General features: G+C 46.8%; 3 protein-coding genes and 1 pseudogene across 3 annotated transcripts; 2 read left to right on the top strand and 2 right to left on the bottom strand.

Annotated features, from left to right (window-relative positions):
• Positions 1-325: 325 nt before the first annotated feature.
• On the bottom strand, positions 326-9,780 carry LOC128459984 (heterogeneous nuclear ribonucleoprotein Q-like; annotated as a pseudogene).
• Positions 9,781-10,439: 659 nt separating this feature from the next.
• bub1 (BUB1 mitotic checkpoint serine/threonine kinase) lies at positions 10,440-18,467 on the top strand. Its single transcript, XM_053444981.1, has 23 exons — positions 10,440-10,615; positions 10,794-10,853; positions 11,296-11,437; positions 11,530-11,726; positions 11,818-11,923; positions 12,083-12,132; positions 12,435-12,613; positions 12,700-12,818; positions 12,939-13,366; positions 13,497-13,537; positions 13,631-13,750; positions 14,005-14,115; positions 14,274-14,349; positions 14,486-14,570; positions 14,970-15,147; positions 15,264-15,330; positions 15,467-16,290; positions 16,624-16,724; positions 16,913-17,074; positions 17,152-17,309; positions 17,484-17,661; positions 17,835-17,941; positions 18,269-18,467. Exons 1-23 carry the CDS (start codon positions 10,593-10,595, stop codon positions 18,465-18,467), a joined length of 3,711 nt encoding a protein of 1,236 aa, XP_053300956.1. The 5' UTR covers positions 10,440-10,592.
• A 550-nt stretch (positions 18,468-19,017) lies between these two features.
• LOC128459994 (lactoylglutathione lyase) lies at positions 19,018-21,552 on the top strand. The gene is made up of 6 exons (XM_053444978.1): positions 19,018-19,377; positions 19,849-19,931; positions 20,001-20,141; positions 20,493-20,560; positions 21,066-21,155; positions 21,378-21,552. The coding sequence occupies exons 1-6, from the start codon at positions 19,309-19,311 to the stop codon at positions 21,470-21,472; spliced, it is 546 nt and encodes a 181-aa protein (XP_053300953.1). The 5' UTR covers positions 19,018-19,308; the 3' UTR covers positions 21,473-21,552.
• Positions 21,553-21,680: 128 nt separating this feature from the next.
• Positions 21,681-23,207, bottom strand: hey2 (hes-related family bHLH transcription factor with YRPW motif 2). The gene is made up of 4 exons (XM_053444976.1): positions 22,974-23,207; positions 22,815-22,898; positions 22,651-22,732; positions 21,681-22,578 (listed from the first exon to the last, which is right to left on the bottom strand). Exons 1-4 carry the CDS (start codon positions 23,046-23,048, stop codon positions 21,941-21,943), a joined length of 879 nt encoding a protein of 292 aa, XP_053300951.1. The 5' UTR covers positions 23,049-23,207; the 3' UTR covers positions 21,681-21,940.
• Positions 23,208-24,177: the final 970 nt, after the last annotated feature.

Below are 24,177 nucleotides of genomic sequence, written 5' to 3'. Positions count from 1 at the left end.
AAGTTTATATGTGATTCAATTAGCACACAACATAATTAACCTGGAGAAATGTTTTCTTTAAATATCTTTAAAAACTTCCTTTGAGTTGTTGAGCTCTCGAGCTTCTGTGGCTAGAATGATAATAGTAAAGGTAATATTTGCATTAAGAATTGTACCATTGTAATTATAGATATTTATAATACATATTTAGGCTTAATAGAGAATTTTCTTTCAACTTTATTTCTCTATTTTACCATTGAAGTTTTAGAGCTGCACAGATTGAGCCCATGAATCACACAGTCACTTAAATAATTACAGGGGCTGTAGAATAAAAACACAACCAAGGTCAAAGTCATCAACTTTATTAGAAAAATAGGTTTAACTCGCGTCACTGTACAAGTATAAAACAATTCATTTGCAAGAATGCAAACACACTTGTTAGCAAAACAAACAAAAACATTTCTTGACCCTTAAATTCCAAAAGAGTCTGCAAGATTTTCACAAACTGGGTTTGAAGAAAAAAAAAAAAATCAAACAAGCTGCACAATTCTTTCTGAACCGAAGAATAAAACAGGAGCCACATAGAGAAATAAAAACAAACTGATGTTTAAAGAATTTAAAAGGAGAAATCCAACCTCAAGACTTATTCATTCAAAACATGACATTTATGTTTGTTAACAGCCTCATTCTGTGAAGGATTCGTTTGACGTGTGAACAGAACCTGATCCACCGCTCGTCAGTGAATCAGCTTGAGAAACAGGTTTCTTCAGTTGATGAGGTTTTTCTCTCCAGTCGTGGGTTTCTTTATACATTTTAAGATCATGACCTTAGTGTTATAGATCTGGAGCTGAACATTTTACTGAATTGAATGTTTTTAATTTAGTTTAAAGTTATCAAATAAAAGACCAATAGAACAAACACATGAAGCTTGGTTCAGTCTTGAGATTAAAAACTATTTTTTATCGATGACTTTATCATAAACAACATGGGAGAGGTGGAGGTTTATTCTGACAGATTCTCTTTGCAGAGGATTATTATTAATGAGCTAAAACGCTGTTTCCTAGAGTCTGAACAGTGTCAGGATGGATCTGCTCCTTTAAAGTCTGAACATCGTCATGTCACAGTGAAGACGTGCTTCAACACCAGTTGACAGGAAATGCTTGTCACGACCACGTTCAGCTGATAGCACCATCATCCGTCCACAGTGACGTAGAGGGAAACGTGTAGTTCTGCTTCTGGGACTAAACTTTGCAGGACGTGGAAACCTTTTGTCCTCCAGACCGGCTCAGAGACTCAATAAGTAAGAGTCAGCTTCACTGCTCCTTCCTGTTCGTGAACAAACACGACGTGTTGGTGCAGACGACCCGAGACGTCACTTTGTGAACACAAACAACATTAAGACATTTCCCCCATCGTGGAGGACAAAGCTATGACTGCGGTTTCCAGGCATTTCAGATTTTACAAGAAGAATAGAAAGCTAGAAAAGTTGTGTCGGTTAGAGACATCATTGCTCGTCACGTTCAGGGACAGTGAGGCCGGTTCAGGCTCATCTCAGGAGCAGCTCGTCACATCGCTGAGAACTGGGACTCGCTAAGTGCTTGTTGTTGTTGTTGCCTGTGCATCTTTATCTCAGGAGGAGGAGCAGAGACTGTGAATAAAGATGGACGACGTGACGGCTCCCAAAAGCCAAACAGCCACAACCCCCCCCCCCGGTGGCTGAATACAGTGGTGCCCACCTCGTCCCACATGGGACCTGGAGCCAGAGGGGCTGTGAGGAGGACATGAAGACGAGGACATGCCAGAGCCTCTGGTGATGAGGGCCGGTGTGGATGAGCTGTAAACAACAGTGAATTTATAGGTCATGTCCCGCCTCCTGCTGCTCTACAGGCTCCGCCCCTCGCCTGAATGTTCCTGTGAGCGTGTCGGACCCGACAACCTGCTGCTGCTTCACAAACACTAACTACAGGAAATGAACAGAAACTATTGAGTTGATATTCTCTGGAGTTTGTGTCTGAACAACGTTCTGAGACATCATGATTGACAGCTGAGACTGACTGGTTGACAGCACAGATCCACTAACACTAGTGCAGTCTCCAAATGTGCAAGATGGAAGCCTTCACATCCAAGACACTTCTAGATAGTGAGAGGAAGTTGAGGCCCGTCATCCATCTTTATTTACAGTCTGAATTGGAAGGGGGTGGGGTGGGGGGGGGCGGCTGCCTCAGTTTCCTCAAATACACAAAGAGACGGAGGAGACGCATCCTCGAAACTGAGGAAGTTAACGAACCCTCGCTGGCTGTAGTTCAGAAAAGAACCAGTTTTCTGGAATGCCCGACCTTAAACGGCAGGTGATCGTCACACCTCAACTCTACCTGATAATCACAGATTATCTGATAATCATAGATCATCACGTCTAGTCCATCGTGAAGATGAAGTTTAAAAGATAAAAGAAAAAAAATTACATCAAGTTTCAATAAAAAAAACTAAAAAAGTGCAAAGACTTTTCCAGGAGGACGTCCATCGTGAGCTCACTCAGTCGTAGCTGTGGTTGGTCTTTTAAAACTTAAGAGTCACATATTCTTTACAATAATAATGATAAAAAACAGCCCATGTTTTGCTTTTGATTTTCAAAAACGTGGCAGTTTCAGGAGATCTGCTCCTTAAAAAGAAAAAGAAAAAGCAGGAAATGGCTGGACCACTGAGTCAGGTGACCTTACCATTCCGTCCACTGGCCGCCGGCGGCGCCACGCCGAGCGCTGGTCAGTCTTCATAGTGACACGTCAGGACCGGCCTCGACCCCCTTAACCTGCTAGTCAGGTAACAAAAGGAAGCAATTAGAGAATGTAAAACAGGATCGAATTACAATCTACACAGGCATCTACTGTTGTGTGTTCCTCTCTCACACACACACACTCACACACACACTGAGAACTGTGCAACAAGTTCAACATGAATTTACAAACATTAGAAGTCACAGCACGCTCTCACAATCGCCCTCTGATGTAACATGCACGTGTCGAAGCCTTGAAGAGGACGACAAGCACGAGTCGGCCCGGCAGGGAAATAAGTGTTGGGGGTGCAGCGGGTGAAAACGCAGGACACGGGCCAGGGGGGGGGGGGGGGGGTTAAGAGCAGCCATCACGTCTGTTAAAGCAACATAAAAACACGAGCAGCGAGTCATGCACAGCAGCACAAGATCAAACCTCCAGATATAACATGCAAGATTAGTATCCAGGCCTTCAACAGCTAGGTAGATCCTTCTGGGACAAGGAAACGCTTCACTCTGAAGGAATCAGTCAAATTGTGCCTTTACCCCCCCCACCACCAGTAACAAACGGCACTAGTACGACAGACTTGTAGGGGGCGGGGCTTACTCTACGCTGCATTGACATTGAATTTAGGACACCAATTTGTGAGACATGTGTTTTTGGACATGAGAGGAATTCATAAGGATGAAGTATGTCGGTCACATACAGAAACACTCGGAGAACTCTGTGATTTGGAATTTGACGGCATGCAAGGTGACACTGCAGCATGTGGCCAACACTGGCAAACCTTGAGTCCATTTCCTTCCACAAGGAGCCTTAAAATTTGAAGGCAATTTGAAGAGAGAATTTGCCGAAACATGAATTTGCAACACAATTTGAAGTTTTTTGTACACGTGTGCGTGTATGTTTATTAAAGCAGACAAACAGCAAAAGGATACAAGCCAAAATGTAAAGCCAAAAAATAGGACTGCGGTGGTCCTTTTTTTTTTTTTCTTCTTTTCAATAACAAGACACGCATTACTTTGTGACAATACAAATTGTATTTTCATTTGTTTTAAATACATGTTTAGGAGACATATGCTTTGTTGCTGTTAGCTACTTGGAACATAATAACCAGAATGTCTAAAAACATACATAAAGCCAAAGCCAAATAGACAGCTCGACCACAGAATTGAATCTTAAAATTGTTTCCTCAACTTTTGTTATGGAAAATCTTTTTAACGACCATCTTAAAAAAAATTAAAATTAAAAGAAAACCAGTTCGCCAGAAACAGGTGGGGGTGTGTCTACTATGAGTCCAAGCGGATTATTAAAATATGTACAAAGAGATATCTTGCCAGATGTCACCAATTTTGAGGAAAAAATGCAGGCAACCGTATGGGACTGAGGGCCAATCAGATCAAGTCTCTAAATAAAAAAAAGACACCAACAAAAACAAACACGTATTTTGTTATCAAAGCCCTACTGGTTTACTTCCACTGTTGCCCAAAAGAATCCTGATAAAACTCCTGGTTGTCAGATTTGTAACCAGAATAGTTACCAGAATGGTCACCACCTTGGAGCGGTTGCTGAGCAATGGGTTGAGAGCCCCAGTTCTGATTATTGGTTTGGCGACGCTTGGAATCTGGCTGGTTGTACCCATCAGCTTTGCGCTTTCCTCCTACATTTCCACCGCGGCCACCCCGTGCACCACGTACCCCTCCTCGCCCTCTCGGCTGCACTCCTCCTCTGGGGCCACGCCCTCCACGGCCTGGTCCCGGTCCGCCACGCGGGGAGAAGCTGGACCTGCCCCTAGGTCCGCCTGGGCCGCCACGCCCCCTGGATGGAGAGGCTCCGCCCCTCGAGCCCCTGCTGCCGCCGCGCCCCCGGCTGGGGCCCTGGAAGTCGTCGTAGCCGTAATAGGGGTCGTCATAGCCGCCACGATAGTTGTGATAGTCATAGCCATAATAGTCATAGTAGTCCTCGTAACCGTAGTAGTCGGGGGGGTAAGAGTAGCCACCCCGGTTGCCGCCTCTGCCCCGGCCTCTCGCAGGCGGCGGCATGTGGGCAGGGGGGGGGGTAGTAGTAATAGTCATCATACCTGAACCGAGCGAGGGATGAGAATAAAGAGAAAGTTATAACGATAACATCATCAGGGTGCTGTCACCTGAAATCAAAGAACCAATGTTCTCACATTTGTGTTTTGGCTGCTTGCCTCTGGGCTTTACGCTCCTTCCTCTTCTGATCTGGTGGTTTAGCAAAAACAATCTGGATGGCGTCCCCCTCCAGGTCCTTCCCGTTCAGTTCCTCCAGGGCCTGAGACACACAAGAGACATTAGTACTGACGTCTTGAGACTCGGGCCGAAGATGGAAGTGAGGAGTGTTCAAGTAGGAAACAGGAGATCTGTACCTTCACGGCTCCGTCCCTCTCTTCAAAGTGAATGAAAGCGTAATCTTTGAGCTTCTTCACTCGCTCCAGGTTTCCAAACGCACTGAAGGACTTCTCCAGGATCTCCTCTGTTACACCGTTGGAGAGATTCCTCACAAATAAAACCTTGACCTGGGAACCGGACATGGAGACGATCACACGTCAGAATCTACAGCTCAGAATTCAACAAGTCGCCCAGAAGAGATTTTTTAAATGACTTTGACTTCTGAATCTCACCTTGGACATGACCTCTGGGTCGGGGTCCTCGATGGGATCCGCCCACTCCACCGTCACCACGTTGCCCCACACCTTCACCTTCCCGCTCATGAGCCGGCGACGGGCCTGAGCTGCCGTTTTGTGGTCTTCATACTCCAGGAAGCAAAAGCCGCGGTTCTTCTTTTTGTCGTCAGGTTGATGGTACAGTATGACATCACTGAGGCCCTCTGTCACGTCCAGAAAACACATTCAGTATTTACAATCACATTAAGAAACATAGGTTGTCAAATGAAATCAAATGTATTAAAACAGGATTTATTCTTTTACCTGTGACTTTAGCGAATTCTTCGACGATCTGCTCCTTTGTTTTACTCTTCGGGATGGAGCCAACAAAGAGCCGGTTGTTGGCGACAGATATACAAACCCCGATGTGCTTTCCAGGGCGAATCTCATGATTATTACACTGGAGAAACACAAAAGGTCACGTCAATCAGTGACTGGGAACGAATCCTTCCACCATGTGACTCGGCTCTCGGTCCTGAGACTCACCTGCTTCACCGCCTCCTGGGCTGCGTCTTTATTACAGAACGTGACGAAGGCGTAGCCCCGGTTCATGCCGCTCAGCGGGTCCATCATCAGCCTGAGATCCCAGATAGACCCGGCCTTCTCAAAGAGAGGAACCAGCTCGTCTTCAAACAGGTCACGGGGAATCTTCCCCACAAATATCTTGGAGAAAAACAAAGAATAGCAGACATCCCAGCCATCAGTCAGGATCTTTAACCTCTACAGAAAGCCTTGGTTTGTATTCAGATCTTCTGAAGTGTACCTCTGTTCCAACTGTGGGCTGGGCCCCTGAGTACACAGACTCAGGGGGGGGGCCGCCATACTTTCGCTGTCCTGTTGTGACGTCCAGTGTGTAGTTGGTTCTGTCCAGGAGTTCTTTGATTTTAGCCTCATCGGGTCCTTTAGTGGAATCTGAAACTTTTGTCCCTTGTTTCTCCCTCTGTCTGTACGTCTTCATTACACCACAGAGGAAGGCACTTTTGTTCTGGAAGAGGAAACAATTGTGTCACAAACATTCTATTAATAATCAGGCTTTCTAAAAACCAACATGAAGAGGAAAGCTCACATGCGAGGTCCAATAAACAAAACTGAGGACACCTCTGGTCAATTTCACTGAATCTAGTTTGGTTTATTTTAAGCGGAAGCCTTGAGGAATGAAGACCAGGGCCCGAGAGGTTGACAGTTTTACGTTTCAGGAAATTCCTCAACGTTAGGTTAGGTTAGTTTATTGGTCTCCACCAGGGAGAAATTTGTCATGAAGACAGGGAACATGTTGCATACATAAAAACACATACAGTATAGTAACGTGTGGATTTTTATTAAATCTGACAAACCTGTGGTGTTCACTAGATATTTTATACTATAAATTCATATTTTGATTGCCAGGGTTGTACTTTAGACAATCTACATCTAAACCTCATGTTGTTCATTGAACGAATCAAATACCAGACTGTAAAGAATGTATTAACCATAAAATAATACCTTTAAATAATTTAATATTTCAGTGACATTGCACAGGTGTGTGTGCTCAGTGTTGTTGAAGACTACCGGTTGGCAGAAACACAACTAGGGTCTGTAACAAAGACCCGTTGTGTGTCAGAGAGTGGAACCTCAGACGGTTCACAGCTTACCTGCACGTGGGACAGGTCGCTCTCTTTGAACTGGACCAGCACTTGCAGCGCTCCCTCCTCGTTGAATTCTTTCAAAGCTTCAATAGCCCGTTCGTCCAGGTCACTATGTGCTACCAGGCCTGAAAGTCACACAACCAATAACACAAACTGTAAATATGATGTTAAAACAAACATGGTGATCCGAGCAGGTTGGGAAATGGATTTGTGATCTGTGCCAGAAACACTGATTATATTAAAACTCTTACTTTTAACAGTCCTTTTCACCCTGTGTCAAATTAAAAACGTCCCTGTGGCTTCTTCAGCTGCTGCTCAAAGAGAACAATCCACAGACTGCAGCTCAACAGCTGCTTTATTGTGTCTGCACAGCAGCAGATGGCTTCCACCTACCATCCTTCGAGCCTTTAGAGCTACACCCACCCCTTCAATCCAGTCTCACATAGCACGTCAATACTCAGGCGGAGAAACGTATTGATGTGCAACAAAGAAGGTACTTAAGGCAAGTCACAGGATAATATTGATCTGGTGAAAGAAATTCACCTCTTGGTATTCAATGAGGTTATTTCACCTGCACTGATGATTAGTTTAACAAATTAAAACTATGCCCAGTGAACAGTGTTTTGTTTTTCCAGGTCACCAGTGTCTTGAGCCTTCAATAGCCAAAGGGCAGGTGTGCTGGTAGTGGCATTTGTCTAAGTGTTAATCATTCTAACAGTCTTCTTTCTTTCTAGACTTTCTGGCCTCACAAAGTATCTCACTGTTTTTCCCTGAAGAGCCAAATGATCTTCTCTCACTACTGCTCACTTCAGATAGGTCAAGCTTTGGATCTATGCCATGTGGGTAGAATGGACTCTGGGGTTTGTTGACAACAATTTACAGATGTAATATCCTCGTCCTTTCAAGTAAATACAAAAGCCAAACAGTCATAGAACTGAGATCAAAACAAAACCCCTGAAACACAGAAGCACATCTCAAGAACCAGATCTCAGACTTTCTGTGTAGAAGGTGAAGGACCTCTGCTTACCTGCCACATAGAGTTCATCTAGCTTCTCAGCGACCTGCTGAGGTAGACCAGCTTCCAGTAACGCCGGGAAATGTTCTGACTGGGCCACGGCGGCTGTAGTGTCCATTGGTTCCTCTGTGCCGTTTCCGTTCACATGATCCGTGGCCATGTCTCCGGTTGGATCAGGGGTCATGTCACCGGTTGGATCAGTGGTCGTGGTACCAGTTGGATCAGGGGTCATGTCACCAGTAAGATCCGTGGCCATGTCACCAGTAAGATCCGTGGCCATGTCACCAGTAGGATCCGTGGTCATGTCACCAGTAAGATCCGTGGCCATGTCACCAGTAAGATCCGTGGCCATGTCACCAGTAGGATCCGTGGCCATGTCACCAGTAAGATCCGTGGCCATGTCTCCAGACATCTGTGCAGATAAAGAGAAGAACACTTAGTCAAGGATGGATCAGCAACTGAAGACGTTCAGGTTTGCATGAAGAAATTGAAAGAACACTGTAGTTATCTACTTGGAGGCATCACAAAGAACCCCCCCCCCCCCCCTTACAACGTTATTATAGGAACCTCGTGTTATTATAACCCTGACGCTGCTTCAAGCCAATAACCAGTTAGTTCAGCATCATAGAAGGTGAACTGGTCCTATTCCCAGTAGGGAGGCTGCACCTGAGACCAGTAGTTCCAGCTCTGGATCATTGATCAAACCACCGTGTGCAACAGAGAGCAGAGCCCGGAGAGCAGCTCTCTATCCCCGGTACCAGCTGCAGGCTGAGCCCGGTCAGGATACAGTTACAAACACAACAACACATTTCGTGAGGGTTTTGGCGCCATCGTTCAAGTCTGGTCCCAGTTGACAACCCGTATCTGTGCTAATGCTGCTAATGCTAGCGAGGGGAACCAGCCTCTTCACGCCCGGACGAGGATCGATCGAACCGAGCATAGATCCACTACCGCTCCGTGTCATAGATGAGTAACGACCCTATAACGAGCTGGTTCCCCACACACCCACCACGCCTGTTAGCCCGGTGCCAGGTAGCTAACCCCGGCTCGGCCGCCCGCAGGCCCCGGGGCTCGGGCACACGCGTGGCGGGGCCGGGAGAGAGCAGCTCCCGACTCCGCAGTGAGTCACCGAGCGGATCCGCCTCCAGCTCCAGCGGCTTCAGCCCGAGTCCTCATCACGACATCGAACCACATCCATGTAACGGATCGCTGGTCGCAGCGGGCCCGCTTTTCAAAATGCCGGCTCGCCGCCGTGCTGCTAGCAGCGGCCGGTCGGCCGGGGAGCTCAGAGAACGAGCCCGGCTCCAGGAGCAGACACACGGCGGAGACTCGGCGGCCTCTCCGCGGAGAACGTACCATGTAACCCTGGGTGCAGGACGCTGCTCGGCCGTGGGGACGGTGCTGCGGGTGATGGAGAATATTGACGCCGGCGCTGCTCCGTTTGGTTTCTTTACTCCCGGGGAAACAAAATGGCGACTGCGTAACGTCGCGAGCTCTGCTTGTTTGTCCGCACGAGAGGGGTTTCCCGCGCTGCCCCTCACGGGCTGCTCCCTGTCACCTCTCACTTCCTGTTCGGGTCCGTTTCCACTGAGCAGCTGATTTGTGTTTGTTTGTCTCGGTGACGATAACAAACCTGCACACATCTCACACATCTCACAACAACAACACCCGCTTCTGCGTTAGCTCCCATTAGCTTAGCGTCAGTCTCGTGCTGCCGCGTCCTGCAGGTGTCACTCAGACTCTGATCTTAACTGTCAACAAAACATACTTTTTTTAATTATTACATCAACACTGGATTTTTGTGCTAAATTCATAGTGGGAAATTATCACCACGTTACATTTTCCGTGACATTTTTATTAAAATTTTCGCTACGAGTTGCGTCCTTATTTTGAAAACTGAAACCGGAACAACGAACTGGGACGGAAACCCTTCACATTAAACTTCACCTGGAAAAACGTTTAGTGATACATCTTTTTATTTGTTAATATTTAATTAAACAGAAATATGCAAATATTTATACACTAACTTATATTCATTAACCCTCAGCTGGAGTAAACTAAAATAGATTTTGATGTTTTCAGGCTTGGTGTGTACGTTTTGACATGAACAAAGAACAGAGCCTATTTAATGTATATACTTCTACTTAATAACAATAATACTACACATTGTATTTATAAAGCACCTCTCAAAGTAGCCGTGATAAAGTGCTTCAGAAACATGACAAATAAGAACCAGAGTATAAAACGTTAACAACAAATAAGAATCTGAATGTTTTATTTTGTGTTTTATTTACTCCGGATGTTTCGTCACCTTGTGGGGGCGTGGCTTTTTCAGACAACGCCTTGCTATTGGCTGAGCGCGAATTTTCAAACGCAGCCGGAGCAGCAACAGTTCGGAGGAGAAAACAAACGTAGCGATGGAAGTTTCGTGTTGAAGTTCGTGACGTGAAACCGTGAAACCGTGAAGCACCGGAGCAGGAGGCGACTCGCGAGGGAAAGGAGGTTCAACCCAGAGGGAGATGGACTTCTCCTCGTATCTCCAGTGAGTCAGCGCCACACGACTGTACCGGAGCTAGCTGGATGCTAGCAGCTAGCACAGCATCTGGGTTATTTCATTGTCATAAAACCAGAAGATGTGGACGTTATTCAAGCTTCTGTAAATCTTCCTCTTCTTCCTCTTCTTCCTCTTCTTCATCTTCTTCCTCCTCTTCCTCTCGCAGGAGTTTTGAAAGCAGGCTGAGCTCGTACACCGGAGACGACCCTTTGGATCCATGGGACAAGTGAGTGGGATGTTAGCCTGGCTAAGCTAATGGTTTAAATCGTAATAAAACATAATCATAATAAAGTATCAACGGCATGTACATGATAGTTAATGTATCAAACGGACTGAGTAATAATAACACTGTGTAATACTACTCTGGCTACTCATGTTCAATTTAAACATTCATCTGAAATACTAGTGTTTTTCCATCCGATTATGTTTAATATCATGTGCAGTATTTCATATTAATACTTTTATCATCACTACTGCAAATGTCTTAAATATCCCACAATGTTTACATTCATTTATCCAGGAAGGTCTTCATTATGTTAAGTTTCCTCTAACGCCTCAACTTTCATGTGTTTTTAAATGATTCTTCAGGTGAAATGCTGAGTTTGTGATATCTGAGCTGCTTCTCGTCTTTGTCAGCGATTCAGAGAATGATGGATTTTGTGTCCCAGGTTTGTGGAGTATCTGGAGCAGAGACTCCCGGAGGACGGGGACAGTGGGATCTCCGTGGTGTTCGACAGCCTGGTGCAGAGGTTCCTGACCGTGGAGCAATATGCTAATGACATCAGATATGTGAACTACTGCATCAAATGTGTAAGTCTGATTGAAACCTTCCACTCAGACAACCGTCACACAAACTGTTGAAGTCTCTCCTGAGCATCTCTTCATTTTCACTCTGTCTCCAGGCCAGTTACTATTCCGACCCCATAGCGCTGTACAGCCACGTCTTCAGTCAGGGCGTCGGCACCCGGACCGCGGCGCTCTACCTGGCCTGGGCTCAGCAGTTTGAGCTGAGGGGTTTGAATGAGCAGGCGGACGCAGTGTACCAGAAGGCCGTGGAGAACCAGGCCCAGCCAGCCGACACGGTTCTCCATGAATACAGGTAACGAGTGAAGACAGAGCTGCACAGACTGTGGGGGGGGGGGGGGGGCTGCTGGTCTTATATCTCACTTCAAACTCAATCTGACTTGCAGGCAGTTTCAAACCAGAAGCCAGGCGCCGGGATCTGTGAATCCTCTGCAGACCTCCCAGTTAACCAACCAGATGACCTCCCACAGGGAACCAGTCGCCCAGAGCAAGGTCTGTACTCACTGGTATTATACATGTTTTTTACAGTAGGGTAATAAGACCAGGGACTAAAGTAATAAAACAGTAAAATACAGCAATAAAACAATAATCCTCCATGTGGATGATAAATGGTGAACGGGGGTGATCTCTCTCTCTCTCTCTCTGTTACAGGCCTCTGTGGATTGGGCGGCCAAACCACCTGAAGTTAAAACCGTTGTGACGTGAGTGAAAACTATTGTTATCGTTTTTAAGTTTGTTTCCGTGAGATCATTTTAAACTTCTGCTGTGAGCCGCTGACATTTCAGTCCAACGCTCAAAGATTTAATAAAATGTTCTATTTCTCACTAAAAGAAAATTGGACAATTAATATTTTTAATTCAAATTCCAAGAAAACTTTCTGCTGTCCTGTTTCTTAATGATCTATTTTTTCTATACATCCAACATTTCCAAAGTGCAGCATTGGTAAAACATCCTAACGATTCTGTGTGTTTACCGATGAGATGATCTGCCGTCTCCTCCGCAGACTCTCCCGCTCGGAGAACTCGGGGGTGACTCGTCAGGGCTCCGGCGCTCAGACCGTGTCGGAGTACATGACGGAGGAACTCGCCTGCGACGGCTCTGAGTTATCGTTCGAGGAAGTTCGGGCAGAGAAATACTTCCGTAAGATCCGGGAGACGAAGGAAAAGGAGCGGAGAGAAAACAGTAAGTTTGACGTCAGATAATGAAGAAGGCTTGAAAAGTCCAAATCTGATCTTTCATTGTTTCTGTTTTAATTTTGCTTTTTAAAGTGGAGAAGATGCTGAGGGAGGAAGAGGAGGGCGTCCGCCACATCAAGTCCATGTTGGACCAGGTGGTGCAGAATCTGGAAACCTGTGGTGGTGTAAGCGGCCAGCCTCCGTCACAGAAGGTCAGACTCCACATTCCATGTTTCTCTAAATGAACCACCATGAGTGTCATGGTTCAGTGTGATTATGTTAAACATATGAAAACATTACTTTTCATTCAGTGATGTGTTTCTTTGCCTCAGCCGTCTGTTGTAGAAGCTGCCGCGTGTCCCAACCCTCATCCTACCCAGAATCCCTTTGGGCGTCCTCGGCCCTCCAACCATCTGAGCAGCAGACGCTCTCTCGGTTTGTCGTTACACGCCGAGTCGATGTTCAACCAAGAAGCTCCTGCAGCCGCCGCCAGGCCTGCACCTCCTCCGTGGCTGAACCACGCCCACCCTGCTGACACAGACACTCTGAGCTCTGACCTATCACATCATCCCTCGCTCCTTGCTGAGAGGAGCATCCATTGCTCTGCTCTGCAGCCGGTCAGCTATGAGCAGAGAAACCTGTCGCTCCACAGACACGCCCCTTTCTCTGCTGTGGACGCCGACAGCCTCAGCCATGATGCCTCCGTTCTGCCGGACCGCTGGCAGAGCGGTCGACCACAGGAGCACAACGCCACACACCCGTGAGTCACTGAGTTTAACTGCAGCGGGTGACATGTCAATAAAAAGCCTTGTTGGGTCCGTGTCCTCACCTGAGCTGTGTCCATCCTGTGTTTCAGGTCAGTTCTTAATCATATTGTTCTATCTCCTCAGGGACGTCAGTCAGCTGCAGGACGCAGAGGAGAAACTGAACGGTGAGTGAGACCCGTGGTCCACAGATGAGCCCTGGACCGGGACCGCTGCTCCTCCTGAACGTCTCTAAACCTCCTCCTCTTTGTGTCTCTCAGTGTCCCAGGGGGGCACAGCTAACCTGTCTCACATCACTCCTAACACCTCACTGGGCTTTGTTCAGGCCACACCGTCCAGGGTGCTGCCGTCGCCCACGGTCAACACACGGGAAGCGCTGGGTGAGCACCACTGGGTTTCTCTCTTAGGGCTTAGTTACATGCTCAGATTTAATTGTGGTACTTTCTTGCACCATTGAGTATTTTTTGTTACATATTTCCTTCCTGCCCTCGTTTCACGACTCTGTCTGGATTTAAAACATGAGCTGCGTCCACACGTGTAACTCAGCAGATGGGTCTGATCTGAAGTCAGTTGGAATCTTAGATGATGTTCAAATGACAGCGGCTAACATTGAATCTGGTTTGGTGTTGTCCAGATGTTATCATGGACATGTTCCAGGCTCCGACTCTCTTAGAAGATCAGTTCAACGGCACATCGGGGCTCCACGTGGCTGAGGGGGGGTTCGGAGGTGGATACTCAAGAAATGGTAAATATGTTATAAATTCACTAATAAATTATAAAGATTGTGCTGGTTCAAAACGTGAAGCCGGAGTTCTTCTCTGCACAAGAGGCTCACGTTTTCAAGTTTGCTGTAAATCTTTCTCCATTCATGTGATTAATTTTCTGTGATTGGGTGATTCTCAGGAGTCGACTCCTCCTTCAGGAATCCTCCGTCCGCTGCTCCGTTCACCATCTTCCAGGACGACAAGGAAAACGCCAGGTGAATATGATCTTCATCAGCTTTACTGAAGAGTCCACCAGCATCGTCCGGTCCGACAAAACTAAAGACACATGTTTGATGTGATCAAATACAAGTTTGACATTAACATGAATCATTTCCCTGTGGTTCGGTTCAGTGCTGCTGCTCCAGCTGCGGTCGAGAAGCCCCAACCAATCAGAGCCCTCGCTGTAATCGCAGTGTCTAAGACAGAGAAACCTAATGTGAGTATCAAACATCTTTTATATCTTTTATCTTTCATATATTTTTATTTAGATATGTTTATGTCAAAATAAATGTTACTTTGTATAAATATTAGAAAAAGTGAGTAAATAAGAAGTAAATAGTGAGTAAATATATATTGTTTCTTTTTATTGCTTTTCTTATGTGTGTTGTATTTATTGTGTTTTTATGTTTTTATGATCATTGTATGCACCAATAACCAGAGCAAATTCCTTGTAGGTGTAAACATACTTGACAATAAATACTTTCTGATTCTGAAACATCACGTTGTGTTGAAGTTAAGGATGAATCTTAATGTCCAACTACCTTAAAAACAAATGTTAATTAACCTTTCATGGGTATTTAACTGAGGACTGTTGATTCCTGTGTTTGGCGCCCAGGAGACTCCTCCGGACCTGATCCCAGACGAGAGCACCATGTGGGGAGCTCGCTACAACTCCCTCAACTCTCTGGACGCTTGTCCCAACAGCACCAGGGACTTCGACATGCAGGCCCAGTGCGTCTCCACCCCCTTCACGCACAAGAACATGTTCAGCAGCAACTTCTTCGAGGACCAAGGTACCTGAACCTGAAATCACCTTTTTATCCCAAACGCAGCAGAACGACAACAAAACGTTTGATGGTGTCAAAGAACTTGATTTATTCAGAAATGCTTAATTATTCCTTTTCTCCAGAGAACAACTGTGATGGCAGCGAAGGCGGTGATGATCCCTTCGTCAGACGCCAGCCCAAAAAACTAAGGTGAGCAGTGTGTGTAGCACAGTGTGTACCACAGTGTGTAGCACTGTGTGTAGCCCTGTGTGTAGCACTGTGGAGAACGATGATCTGATCCAGTTCTGTGTATCTGTGATATTTATATTCTCTTCTCCCTGTGCAGCCCCATCATAGAGCAGAGTCCGTCTGATGACAAGCTCTCTGAGTCCAACATGAGTCGCCTGGTTCCCTCCTCGGTGAGACAAGGCACCATCGTGGGCGAAGGGCTCGCCAGCAGCCATCACTGCCTGACCACCTCCTCCCTCACCATGGTGCAGCCTCCTCCTCCCACCGCGCTCTCCTTCAGAGACCAGACGCTGTGTCCGGCTGACTCCTCCCTCCCGGGGACCTCCGGGCCCGGCTGGGAGGTGTACTCCAGCCCCGAGCAGCCGCCCAAGCCCGAGAGCTCAGTCGGACCCACAAGTGAACCATTTCAAATCTTTAAAGAAGATGGAGACAAACCCTCCAGTCCAGAGCGAGTCGAGACCCCAGCCCACGATGTCCCCATGAGCCCAGCGTGTCCTCTCAAACTGGACTGGATGTCCATCAGAGGCCCCGAGGTCAAAGTGGAGCCAGATCTGGACGCCTTCCTCAGTCCCCTTCGACCCAGGACGGCGGACACTGTTCCAAACAAGACCCTGGACGTCCCCATGAGTCCAGAGCAGCCGCTGCTCTGTGCCGACGTGCCCATGAGCCCGGAGCAGCAGTCTCTGCGGTTCAGCACTTTAGATGAACCCATGAGTCCCGACAGAGGAATGACGGCCGGCGCTGACGTCTCCATGAACACAGCCGGGACAGCGGCCGGCCCACTGGTGTCGGATCCCTGGGATAACGAACTGATCTCTGGTCTGCTGTCTGCGCTAGCCCCGCCCCTCACCTCTCACCCCCGCTGCGTCACCTGGCCCTGCAACATCCCCAACATCAGCCCTAAGATGACCATCAGCATGGGTAAGAGATCAGCTCCCAGCGTAGCATGAGGACTGGATCCAGACCGGTTAACTACATCCGTCTGTTTAATGTCCTACACACGTAAATCCTATGGTGACTTCTGTGATCGCTGGTAGATGAAGGACATATCATTAATATGTCAAATACTAGTTATCGATACTTGTCTACGGTTATGAAGTATTTGCTCCGAGCAGCAGAAGAGTCACATCATAGAATAATGACGTCCGATCCTGAACCACGAGGATGATGAGGCTTCGTTGATGAAGAATCACCTTGTGGATGTTTTGAAGGTAACCCTAACCTTCAGTAGCTAAACGTTCATGTCTCCAACAGGAAAGGCGTCCCTGCGAGTGGACTGCGTCCTCGGGGAAGGAGCCTTCGCCACCGTCTACCAGGCGACTGACCCCATGACCTCAGAGAGGATGATTCTAAAGGTGAGAGCAGCAGCACACTAACACTGTGCGTCCCACAATGACCAGATTGTGGTTTTCTCTAATACAACAAGTTGTTTTATAAAATGTTTTGACCATATGAAACATCCAAATCGCCTACTTTAATAAAAAGGGTGTAAAAACCGTCAGTGTGAGAGAAGAGATGAATCTGGAGCCCGTCCCCTCTGCAGGTTCAGAAACCAGCCAATCCCTGGGAGTTCTACATCCACACCCAGCTGGACGCCCGGCTGCAGCCCGACGTGAGGCACCTCTTCAGCAGCATGAGCTCGGCTCACCTCTTCCACAACGGGAGCGTGCTGCTCGGGGAGCTGCACAACCACGGCACCCTGCTGGTACGTGAGTCTCTGACCTCGTTTGACTGTGACATGATCGTGAATAAGACGTGTTCCTCTGACCATGTGACTCTCAGAACACGGTGAACATGTACAAAGCCCTGAGCGACAAGGTGATGCCTCAGCCTCTGGTCATGTACTTCACCGTCTGCATCCTGCACATGGTGGAGCAGCTGCACAGCGTCCACGTCATCCACGCCGACATCAAGCCCGACAACTTCCTGCTGGGGGAGAGGTGAGACTTAATTCATTCTGATGAAATGTAAACTGCAATTTCTGTGACTTTGACCTCCAGCCTCTGAGTAACATGTCACAAACGCCATGTGCATGTGCCCACTGTCACGCATCATCTCCTGTGGTCACATGTTGTTGACGTGTGAATCTCACCGTGACCGATGCTGTGCCTCAGGTTCTTGGAGAACAAGTGTTTTGATTCAGAGAGCTTGGACCACGGCCTCGTTCTCATCGACCTGGGACAAAGCATCGACATGGAGCTTTTCCCAGAAGGCACTGCTTTCACCGCCAAGTGCTTGACGTCGGGTTTCCAGTGCACGGAGATGCTCAGCGGGAAACCGTGGACCTACCAGGTACAGACACACCAGGACCTCCTCGAGCTTTAGAAACGATTCTGTAACTCTTTGTCCCATGTTTTTCATAATGTACGAGTTTTAACATTAGTGGTGTTTTATCTTTTTCATTTAATATAAATCCAGACAGTTTGATCTCAAAGGTCTTATTGTGTCTGTTGTTGTGTTTTCAGACGGATTTCTTTGGAATAGCTGGGACGGTTTTCTGTTTGTTGTTTGGGACGTACATGCAGGTCACGAAGGAAGATGGAGTCTGGAGGACGAACGCTGTGTTTAGAAGGTGAGTGTTTGTTTACTGCAGGTGTTTGTTTACTGCAGGTGTTTGTTTACTGCAGGTGTTTGTTTACTGCAGGTGTTTGTTTACTGCAGGTGTTTGTTAACTGCAGGTGTTTATTTACTGCAGGTGTTTATTTACTGCAGGTGTTTGTTTACTACAGTTGTTTGATTACTACAGGTGTTTGTTTACTGCAGGTGGATTGTTTACTACAGTTGTTTGATTACTACAGGTGTTTGTTTACTGCAGGTGATTGTTTACTACAGGTGTTTTTGTGTTTCCTTGTACGTCAGTAGAAATGATTGTTCACACTGATGTCCTGGTGTGTTGCAGGAACCCGCACAGCGCCCTCTGGCTGCAGTTCTTCCACACGCTGCTCAACGTGCCGGGGGGCGGCGCCCTGCCGAGCCTGCGGCGGCTCCGTGTGGAGCTGGCCTCCGTCCTGCAGCAGAACTACAGCAGCAAGCTGTCGTCCCTGAAGAGCCGCCTGGTGGTGCAGCTGCTGGAGAGTCGCAAGGCAGCACGGAGATGACCTCATCTGATTCACCCTCTAATGTTTCACTGTTTTTAAAAACTGGTTCAAAATGACTGTGAAATTTTTGATTTTTTGAAAGTTTTATAAAAAATGTTTTGTGATTTAGTTTGTACTGAACCTGTACATATGAAAATGTAATTATTATTATTCTAGTTCATTTTGATCTAGTTCTTAATTGTAATGTTTCTTCTTTAAAAGAATAAACTGTGTTACAGAAAAAACTTTCACACCAAAGATTTAATTTTCTTTATTTTTTCTTACATCTCCCATCTGCTAACATGGAGGAGGCGGGGTGTATGACCAGTACTCAAGCCAGCCACCAGGGGGCGATGGAGATGCTTTGGCTTCACTTGCGGGAGCTGTCATGTCGTACGTCTTTATTTACCGTCGGTGTTGTGTAACAAGTTTTACTTCAGAGAAGATTAGTCTGAACCAGGATCAGGGTGTGATAACACACACACAGACACACACACACACACACAGACACTCACACACACACACACCTGTTTCCTGTTCAGACCTGCTTCTGCTGCATTCCTGTACCTGAACACGTTATTCAGATTGTGTGTCTGTGTGTTGTGGGCGTTTTCTTGGCCGGGCCCCTGAAACTCGCTCATGGTCGAGACAGAAGATGTTAAACTCTTGAATTAGAAACATTTATAAAATAATAATCTCCTGAGGGACATAAATGAGTTGTTGAGGCTTCTTCACTCACAAGATGGAATAATATGAGTGTTTGTTTAGTGAAGAACAGAATCAAACGAAGGAAGAAGCCATTTTAATAAAACAGGAAGTGGATCCGGAGCAGCAGCTGGAGAGTCAGTGACATGTGAGAGTCATGGAGGACGGAGGTTTGTCAGAGGAGGCTGTGGAGGCCGCCTGCAAAGAGGGAGACCCCATCACCAAGGTGAACCAGCAACCTTTATTCTGAAAGGATCCATCTCCTCTGTGTTAGAGTGACTGTTTAGTCTGCTTTGTGAGTGTGAGTGTGTGTGAGTCTGAGTGTGTGTGAGTCTGTGAGTTTGTACACTGTGTGTGAGTCTGTGGAATGCGTGCGAGTGTGTGACTTAACGCTGTAGGACTCCAGAAGTGCACACGCCCCAGGCCCCCCCCCCCCCCACACACACACACTTCTCAATCACTGAGTGGCAGGTTTGTTGAGCTGAGCCTCAGATTCAGGATCAGACTCAAACACACTCTTGAGAAGAAACTTTGGAATCTCACAGTTTGGTTCTGTGACTATGGAGAATGTTTCCTCACGTGTGGCTGCAGGGGGCGCTGTTAACATCTAAATGTTTTGTCTGTAAGAAGTTATGAATTCCTGCACTGTTGAAATGTGACTACTCAAGATGCTTTGCCCCCTGGTGGCCGGGTGCAGGACTACATGATGCAGCAGACGATGCTGAGGGTCAAGGATCCGCTCAGATCTCTGGACTTCTACACTCGGATCCTCGGGATGACGTGAGTCCAGCTCCTCTTTCCTCAGTGGACCCAGCAAACCTCGTCTTTCTAATTCCTGTGCTGCTGCAGGTTTTTGCAGAAGATCGACTTCCCCTCGATGCGCTTCACGCTCTACTTCCTGGGTTACGAGGACAAGCTGGACATCCCGGCCGACCTCCGAGAGAGGACAGCGTGGACCTTCTCCCGCCGAGGAACCATCGAGCTCACGCAGTACGTGTGGAGACGAGCTCACAACGACCTCATGATGTGTTTCTCTGCACCGGCCGACAGACATGCAAATAGAAACACTTAGGAAACCTCTTCCTCAATGTGACGTGTCCACACGTGAGGACAGAATCTGTCCCAGACGAAGGTCTCACCAGATCAACATCTTAGACTTTTATACGATCCTCGTGTTTCATAATATTCATGTTTTAAAACTTCTTCTTCTATTTTGAAAATCAACTTATCTGTTGAACCGAATCCATGAGGTCGCTGATCTTTGACCTTTGACCCCTGCTTGTGTCTCTCAGCTGACATGTCTTATTTAATTCATCATGAACGTCCCCGTTTGCTTTTCAGTAACTGGGGATCGGAGACGGAGAAAACACTGTCCTATCACAACGGGAACAACAAACCCAAAGGATTTGGTGAGTTAGTGTGTGTCTCTGTGTGTGTGTCTCTGTGTGTGTGTCTCTTTGTCTCTGTGTGTCTCTGTGTCTCTCTGTGTGTCTGTGTGTGTCTCTCTGTGTGTGTCTCTGTGTGTGTCTCTCTGTGTGTGTCTCTGTGTGTGTCTCTGTGTGTGTCTCTCTGTCTCTGTCTGTCTCGCTGTGTGTCTCTGTATGTTTGTGTGTGTCTCTCTGTGTCTCTCTGTGTCTCTCTGTGTGTCTCTGTGTCTCTGTGTGTGTCTCTCTATGTCTCTGTGTGTCTCTCTGTGTGTCTCTGTGTCTCTCTTTGTCTCTGTGTGTCTCTGTGTGTCTGTGTGTGTCTCTGTGTGTGTCTCTCTGTCTCTCTGTCTCTCTGTGTCTCTCTGTGTGTCTGTGTGTCTCTCTCTTTGTCTCTGTGTGTCTCTGTGTCTGTCTGTGTCTCTCTCTGTGTGTCTGTGTGTGTGTGTGTGTCTCTATGTCTCTGTGTCTCACCCTGTGTCTGTTGCAGGTCATATCGGTATCTGTGTCCCTGATGTCTCTGCTGCCTGTAAACTGTTTGAGGATCAGCGAGTAAAGTTTGTGAAGAAACCAGAGTCCGGTGAGTTCTTCTTCTTTGGTCATGAATCAGGTTGATAATAAACTGTAGCTATCACCTGAAGAAGAATGTTTAGAGTTTAGTTCAGCAAGACGGGTTCAGGGACGTCTGCAGGTGTGAACAGGTCACATGGTTCTTTATGTGATGTGAGTTTCCACCAGCAGGTGGCGCTGTGGGTTAGAACAGGGAGTTCTCAGTCTGTTTATTAAAACTCTTTCATTTCAGGTAAAGTGAAGGACTTGGCCTTCATTCAGGACCCGGACGGATACTGGATCGAGATCTTCAGTGCAAAGAACATGGTCGTCCTGATGTCCCCGTGAAGAAGAGACACAGGAAGAAGACTCGGGACATTTATCATATAACACATCATGAAATCCATAAAAACCTTATTCTTACTAAAGTGCAGCTCCTGACCCTCATTTGTGTGTGTGCGTGTGTGTGTGTGTGTGTGTGTGTGTGTGTGTGTGTGCGTGAGCGTGAGCCTGAGTGAGCCTGAGCGTGTGTGTGTGAAGCAGGAAATCACCAGACTAATAAATATCTCGTTTTATTTTCACGGCAGGAAACATTTTAATAAACATAAAACTAGTGGACAGAAAAACACAGCTGAATAAGAAGAATAAAGTTTTTTAACAACCAGTCACAGTTTTAATAGTCATCTGAACACGTGAACAACATGTTAACAACATGTTAACAACATGTTAACAGGTTAAACAGTCGAGAGTTAAAACTTGGTTTGTCAGTGTTTCCTTCAGTGGGGGGGAAAGAGTGAAGAGGTCAAAGGTCAGAGGTCAGAACGCTCCGACCTCGGTTCCCCACGGCCTGTAGGGTTTACTGCTGCTGAGAGGAGTCTGGGACGAGGAGGAGGAGGAGAAGGGAGGACTGGAGGTGAAAGGAGGAAGGACGGGGAAACCTGCGTGGAGGGCGATGGGAAACGAGGCCGAGAGGGAGAGGAGCGAGGCGGAGAGAGGGGAGAGCACAAGAGACGAGGAAGAGGAGAAGGAGGAAGGAGAGGAGGAGGTGGTGGAGTCTGCGTGGGCGGAGTAAGAGGAGGCCGGACTGCGCTGCGATAACTCCGCCAGCCTGTGGGGGGCTCCACCTCCTCCGACGTCTGAGGAGACAGGAAGCCCGTACGGCGCGGCGGCGGCAGGAAGATGTCTGAATCCTGCCGCGGCCCAGTGGTGAGGGTGGAGGGGGGGAGGGAAGGGGTAAGGCCGCTGCTGATGAGGGGGAGGGTGGGAGGCGGCTGTCAGAGCGGCGGCGTCACGATGGGAGGCGCAGGAAGTGAGGTGGGAGAGGAGGCGGGAGCGCAGGGGGTCGCCGGAGTCCAGGGCCTCCACGGTGCACAGGTAGCGGGAAACCTCAGTCACACACTCCCTGAACCCGAGAGACAGGAAGTCCAGGGCCAGAGCCTGGACGTCAAAGTAACCTGCAAACAACATGGAGGATCAGGTCATGTGACTGCGTCTGCCTCTGAGCAGCGAGGGCGTCATGTGATCACCTTTCCCTCCGGTGGCCTGCATCATCTTCAGGTGGTCCACGGTCATCTGGAGGATCTCTGCTTTCTCCAGTTTGGCCGAACCCTGAGAAAGAGAGTGAGCGTGAGCACGTGTCCTGCAGCTCGCTCGTCACCACAAGGGGGCAGCGTCCCCTCTGAAGTCTCACCTGCTTCTCCGACGCCGTGGGGACGAGTCGTCTCAGCTCCGTCAGACTGAGGTTGATTCTGTCTCTGCGTCTCTTCTCGATGATCTGACACAGAAACCACACGTCACAAACTCAAGTGAGGAACAAACCCTGTCAGAACCAGGCTCCTCCCTCTTTTACCCCTCTGCGTTTCTTCCTCGCCGTCACTTGTGTTCCGCTGGTCGGGGATCCACACCTCATCATCCTCATCTTCATGTGTCTGTGGAAACATCACCTTCAGTCATCAGACACTTTCAGGTGGAATCAAAGAACAATCCTCAGGATGATGACGTCAGAGGAAGAACATCTTTCCCTTCTGGAGCATTGATTCTGATTCTGATTCTGATTCTGATTCTGAGAGAAACGTCACATCCAGATTCAAATGAACCACTTCTCCTCTTCTCTTCTGGATTCAAATGCTCGAGGACACATGGAAACTTTGATATGATGAGAACAGAAATGTTCTCTTGTCCTTTGTGTTGCTACACGTTCGTTTCACAGCTGCAGGTTCTCCTCAGATTTTACAGATGAAATGTACAGTTTATAAAACATGAGCATTATGTCTATTGTGATCTTAAACCATATAAAACAGTTAAAATGAGCAGATTAGAATGTTATATATTAGGTTTGGTATTTAAACTTTCTTATATCAGTATAATAATCTAATATGAGAGTATTATTATTATTATACCTGTTTCATTTAGGTTTGTATGATAATATGCATGTTTTTACTGTAGTGAATATTTTCAGTGCAGGATTTATTTATTTCAACACTTTTCCTGAAGGAACAAACACCAGACGGACTTTTAAACATGAGGTTTGTATTTTATTTTAATTGTTCTGATGGATTGAAGATTATTTTTGATATGAATAATCTCTTTGAGACTGAGATCATGACACCTTCTGTAACATCTGGATTTTTACTTTCAGCTGAATTCATTTATCAAGTGGATTCAAACATACTGGGTCAGAAAAGATGAATCTATAAAGATGAATTTCATCTGTTTTTGCTGACAGATTATGATGATGTCACTTTATTATTTTATATTTTTACTATTTTCATGATTTTATGGATCAAATGATGAAAATCTTTTTATAGAAAACTCTTAACTGGGTGAATATCTATCAAGAATATATCAATATCAATATCAAGAATAAATTAATAAATGAATTAGTGTGACCAGGTTCACTCAGCTTTAAGTTTATCTCCTCATTTAACAATTTTATTTGCTTCTGTTTAATGTTCAGTTTATTTTTAATTGTTAATAAATCCACAGGAGTTTGGTGCTGATGGAAAAGAATGAAGTGGAGACTGAAGAGTTTTAATTAGTCAGTAAATTAGATT

This window comes from Pleuronectes platessa, chromosome 17 (assembly GCF_947347685.1).
Source record: "Pleuronectes platessa chromosome 17, fPlePla1.1, whole genome shotgun sequence".
Taxonomy (NCBI): Eukaryota; Metazoa; Chordata; class Actinopteri; order Pleuronectiformes; family Pleuronectidae; genus Pleuronectes; species Pleuronectes platessa.
This window is presented reverse-complemented; position numbering and strand designations above follow the sequence as displayed.

What these genes read in the sequence shown, in the direction of transcription:
- bub1 (XM_053444981.1), top strand. Translation starts at nt 10,593, where the DNA reads ATGGACTTCTCCTCGTATCTCCA. An exon ending in CCTTTGGATCCATGGGACAA is followed by an intron (nt 10,854 to 11,295) that starts GTGAGTGGGATG and finishes TTTGTGTCCCAG; the next exon opens with GTTTGTGGAGTATCTGGAGC. An exon ending in AAAGGAGCGGAGAGAAAACA is followed by an intron (nt 12,614 to 12,699) that starts GTAAGTTTGACG and finishes TGCTTTTTAAAG; the next exon opens with TGGAGAAGATGCTGAGGGAG.
- hey2 (XM_053444976.1), bottom strand. Translation starts at nt 23,048, where the DNA reads ATGAAGATGAGGATGATGAGGTGTGGATCCCCGACCAGCGGAACACAA. An exon ending in CGAGGAAGAAACGCAGAGGG is followed by an intron (nt 22,899 to 22,973) that starts GTAAAAGAGGGA and finishes TTTCTGTGTCAG; the next exon opens with ATCATCGAGAAGAGACGCAG. An exon ending in GCAGGCCACCGGAGGGAAAG is followed by an intron (nt 22,579 to 22,650) that starts GTGATCACATGA and finishes TGTTGTTTGCAG; the next exon opens with GTTACTTTGACGTCCAGGCT.
- LOC128459994 (XM_053444978.1), top strand. Translation starts at nt 19,309, where the DNA reads ATGGAGGACGGAGGTTTGTCAGAGGAGGCTGTGGAGGCCGCCTGCAAA. An exon ending in ACTCGGATCCTCGGGATGAC is followed by an intron (nt 19,932 to 20,000) that starts GTGAGTCCAGCT and finishes GTGCTGCTGCAG; the next exon opens with GTTTTTGCAGAAGATCGACT. An exon ending in CAACAAACCCAAAGGATTTG is followed by an intron (nt 20,561 to 21,065) that starts GTGAGTTAGTGT and finishes TGTCTGTTGCAG; the next exon opens with GTCATATCGGTATCTGTGTC.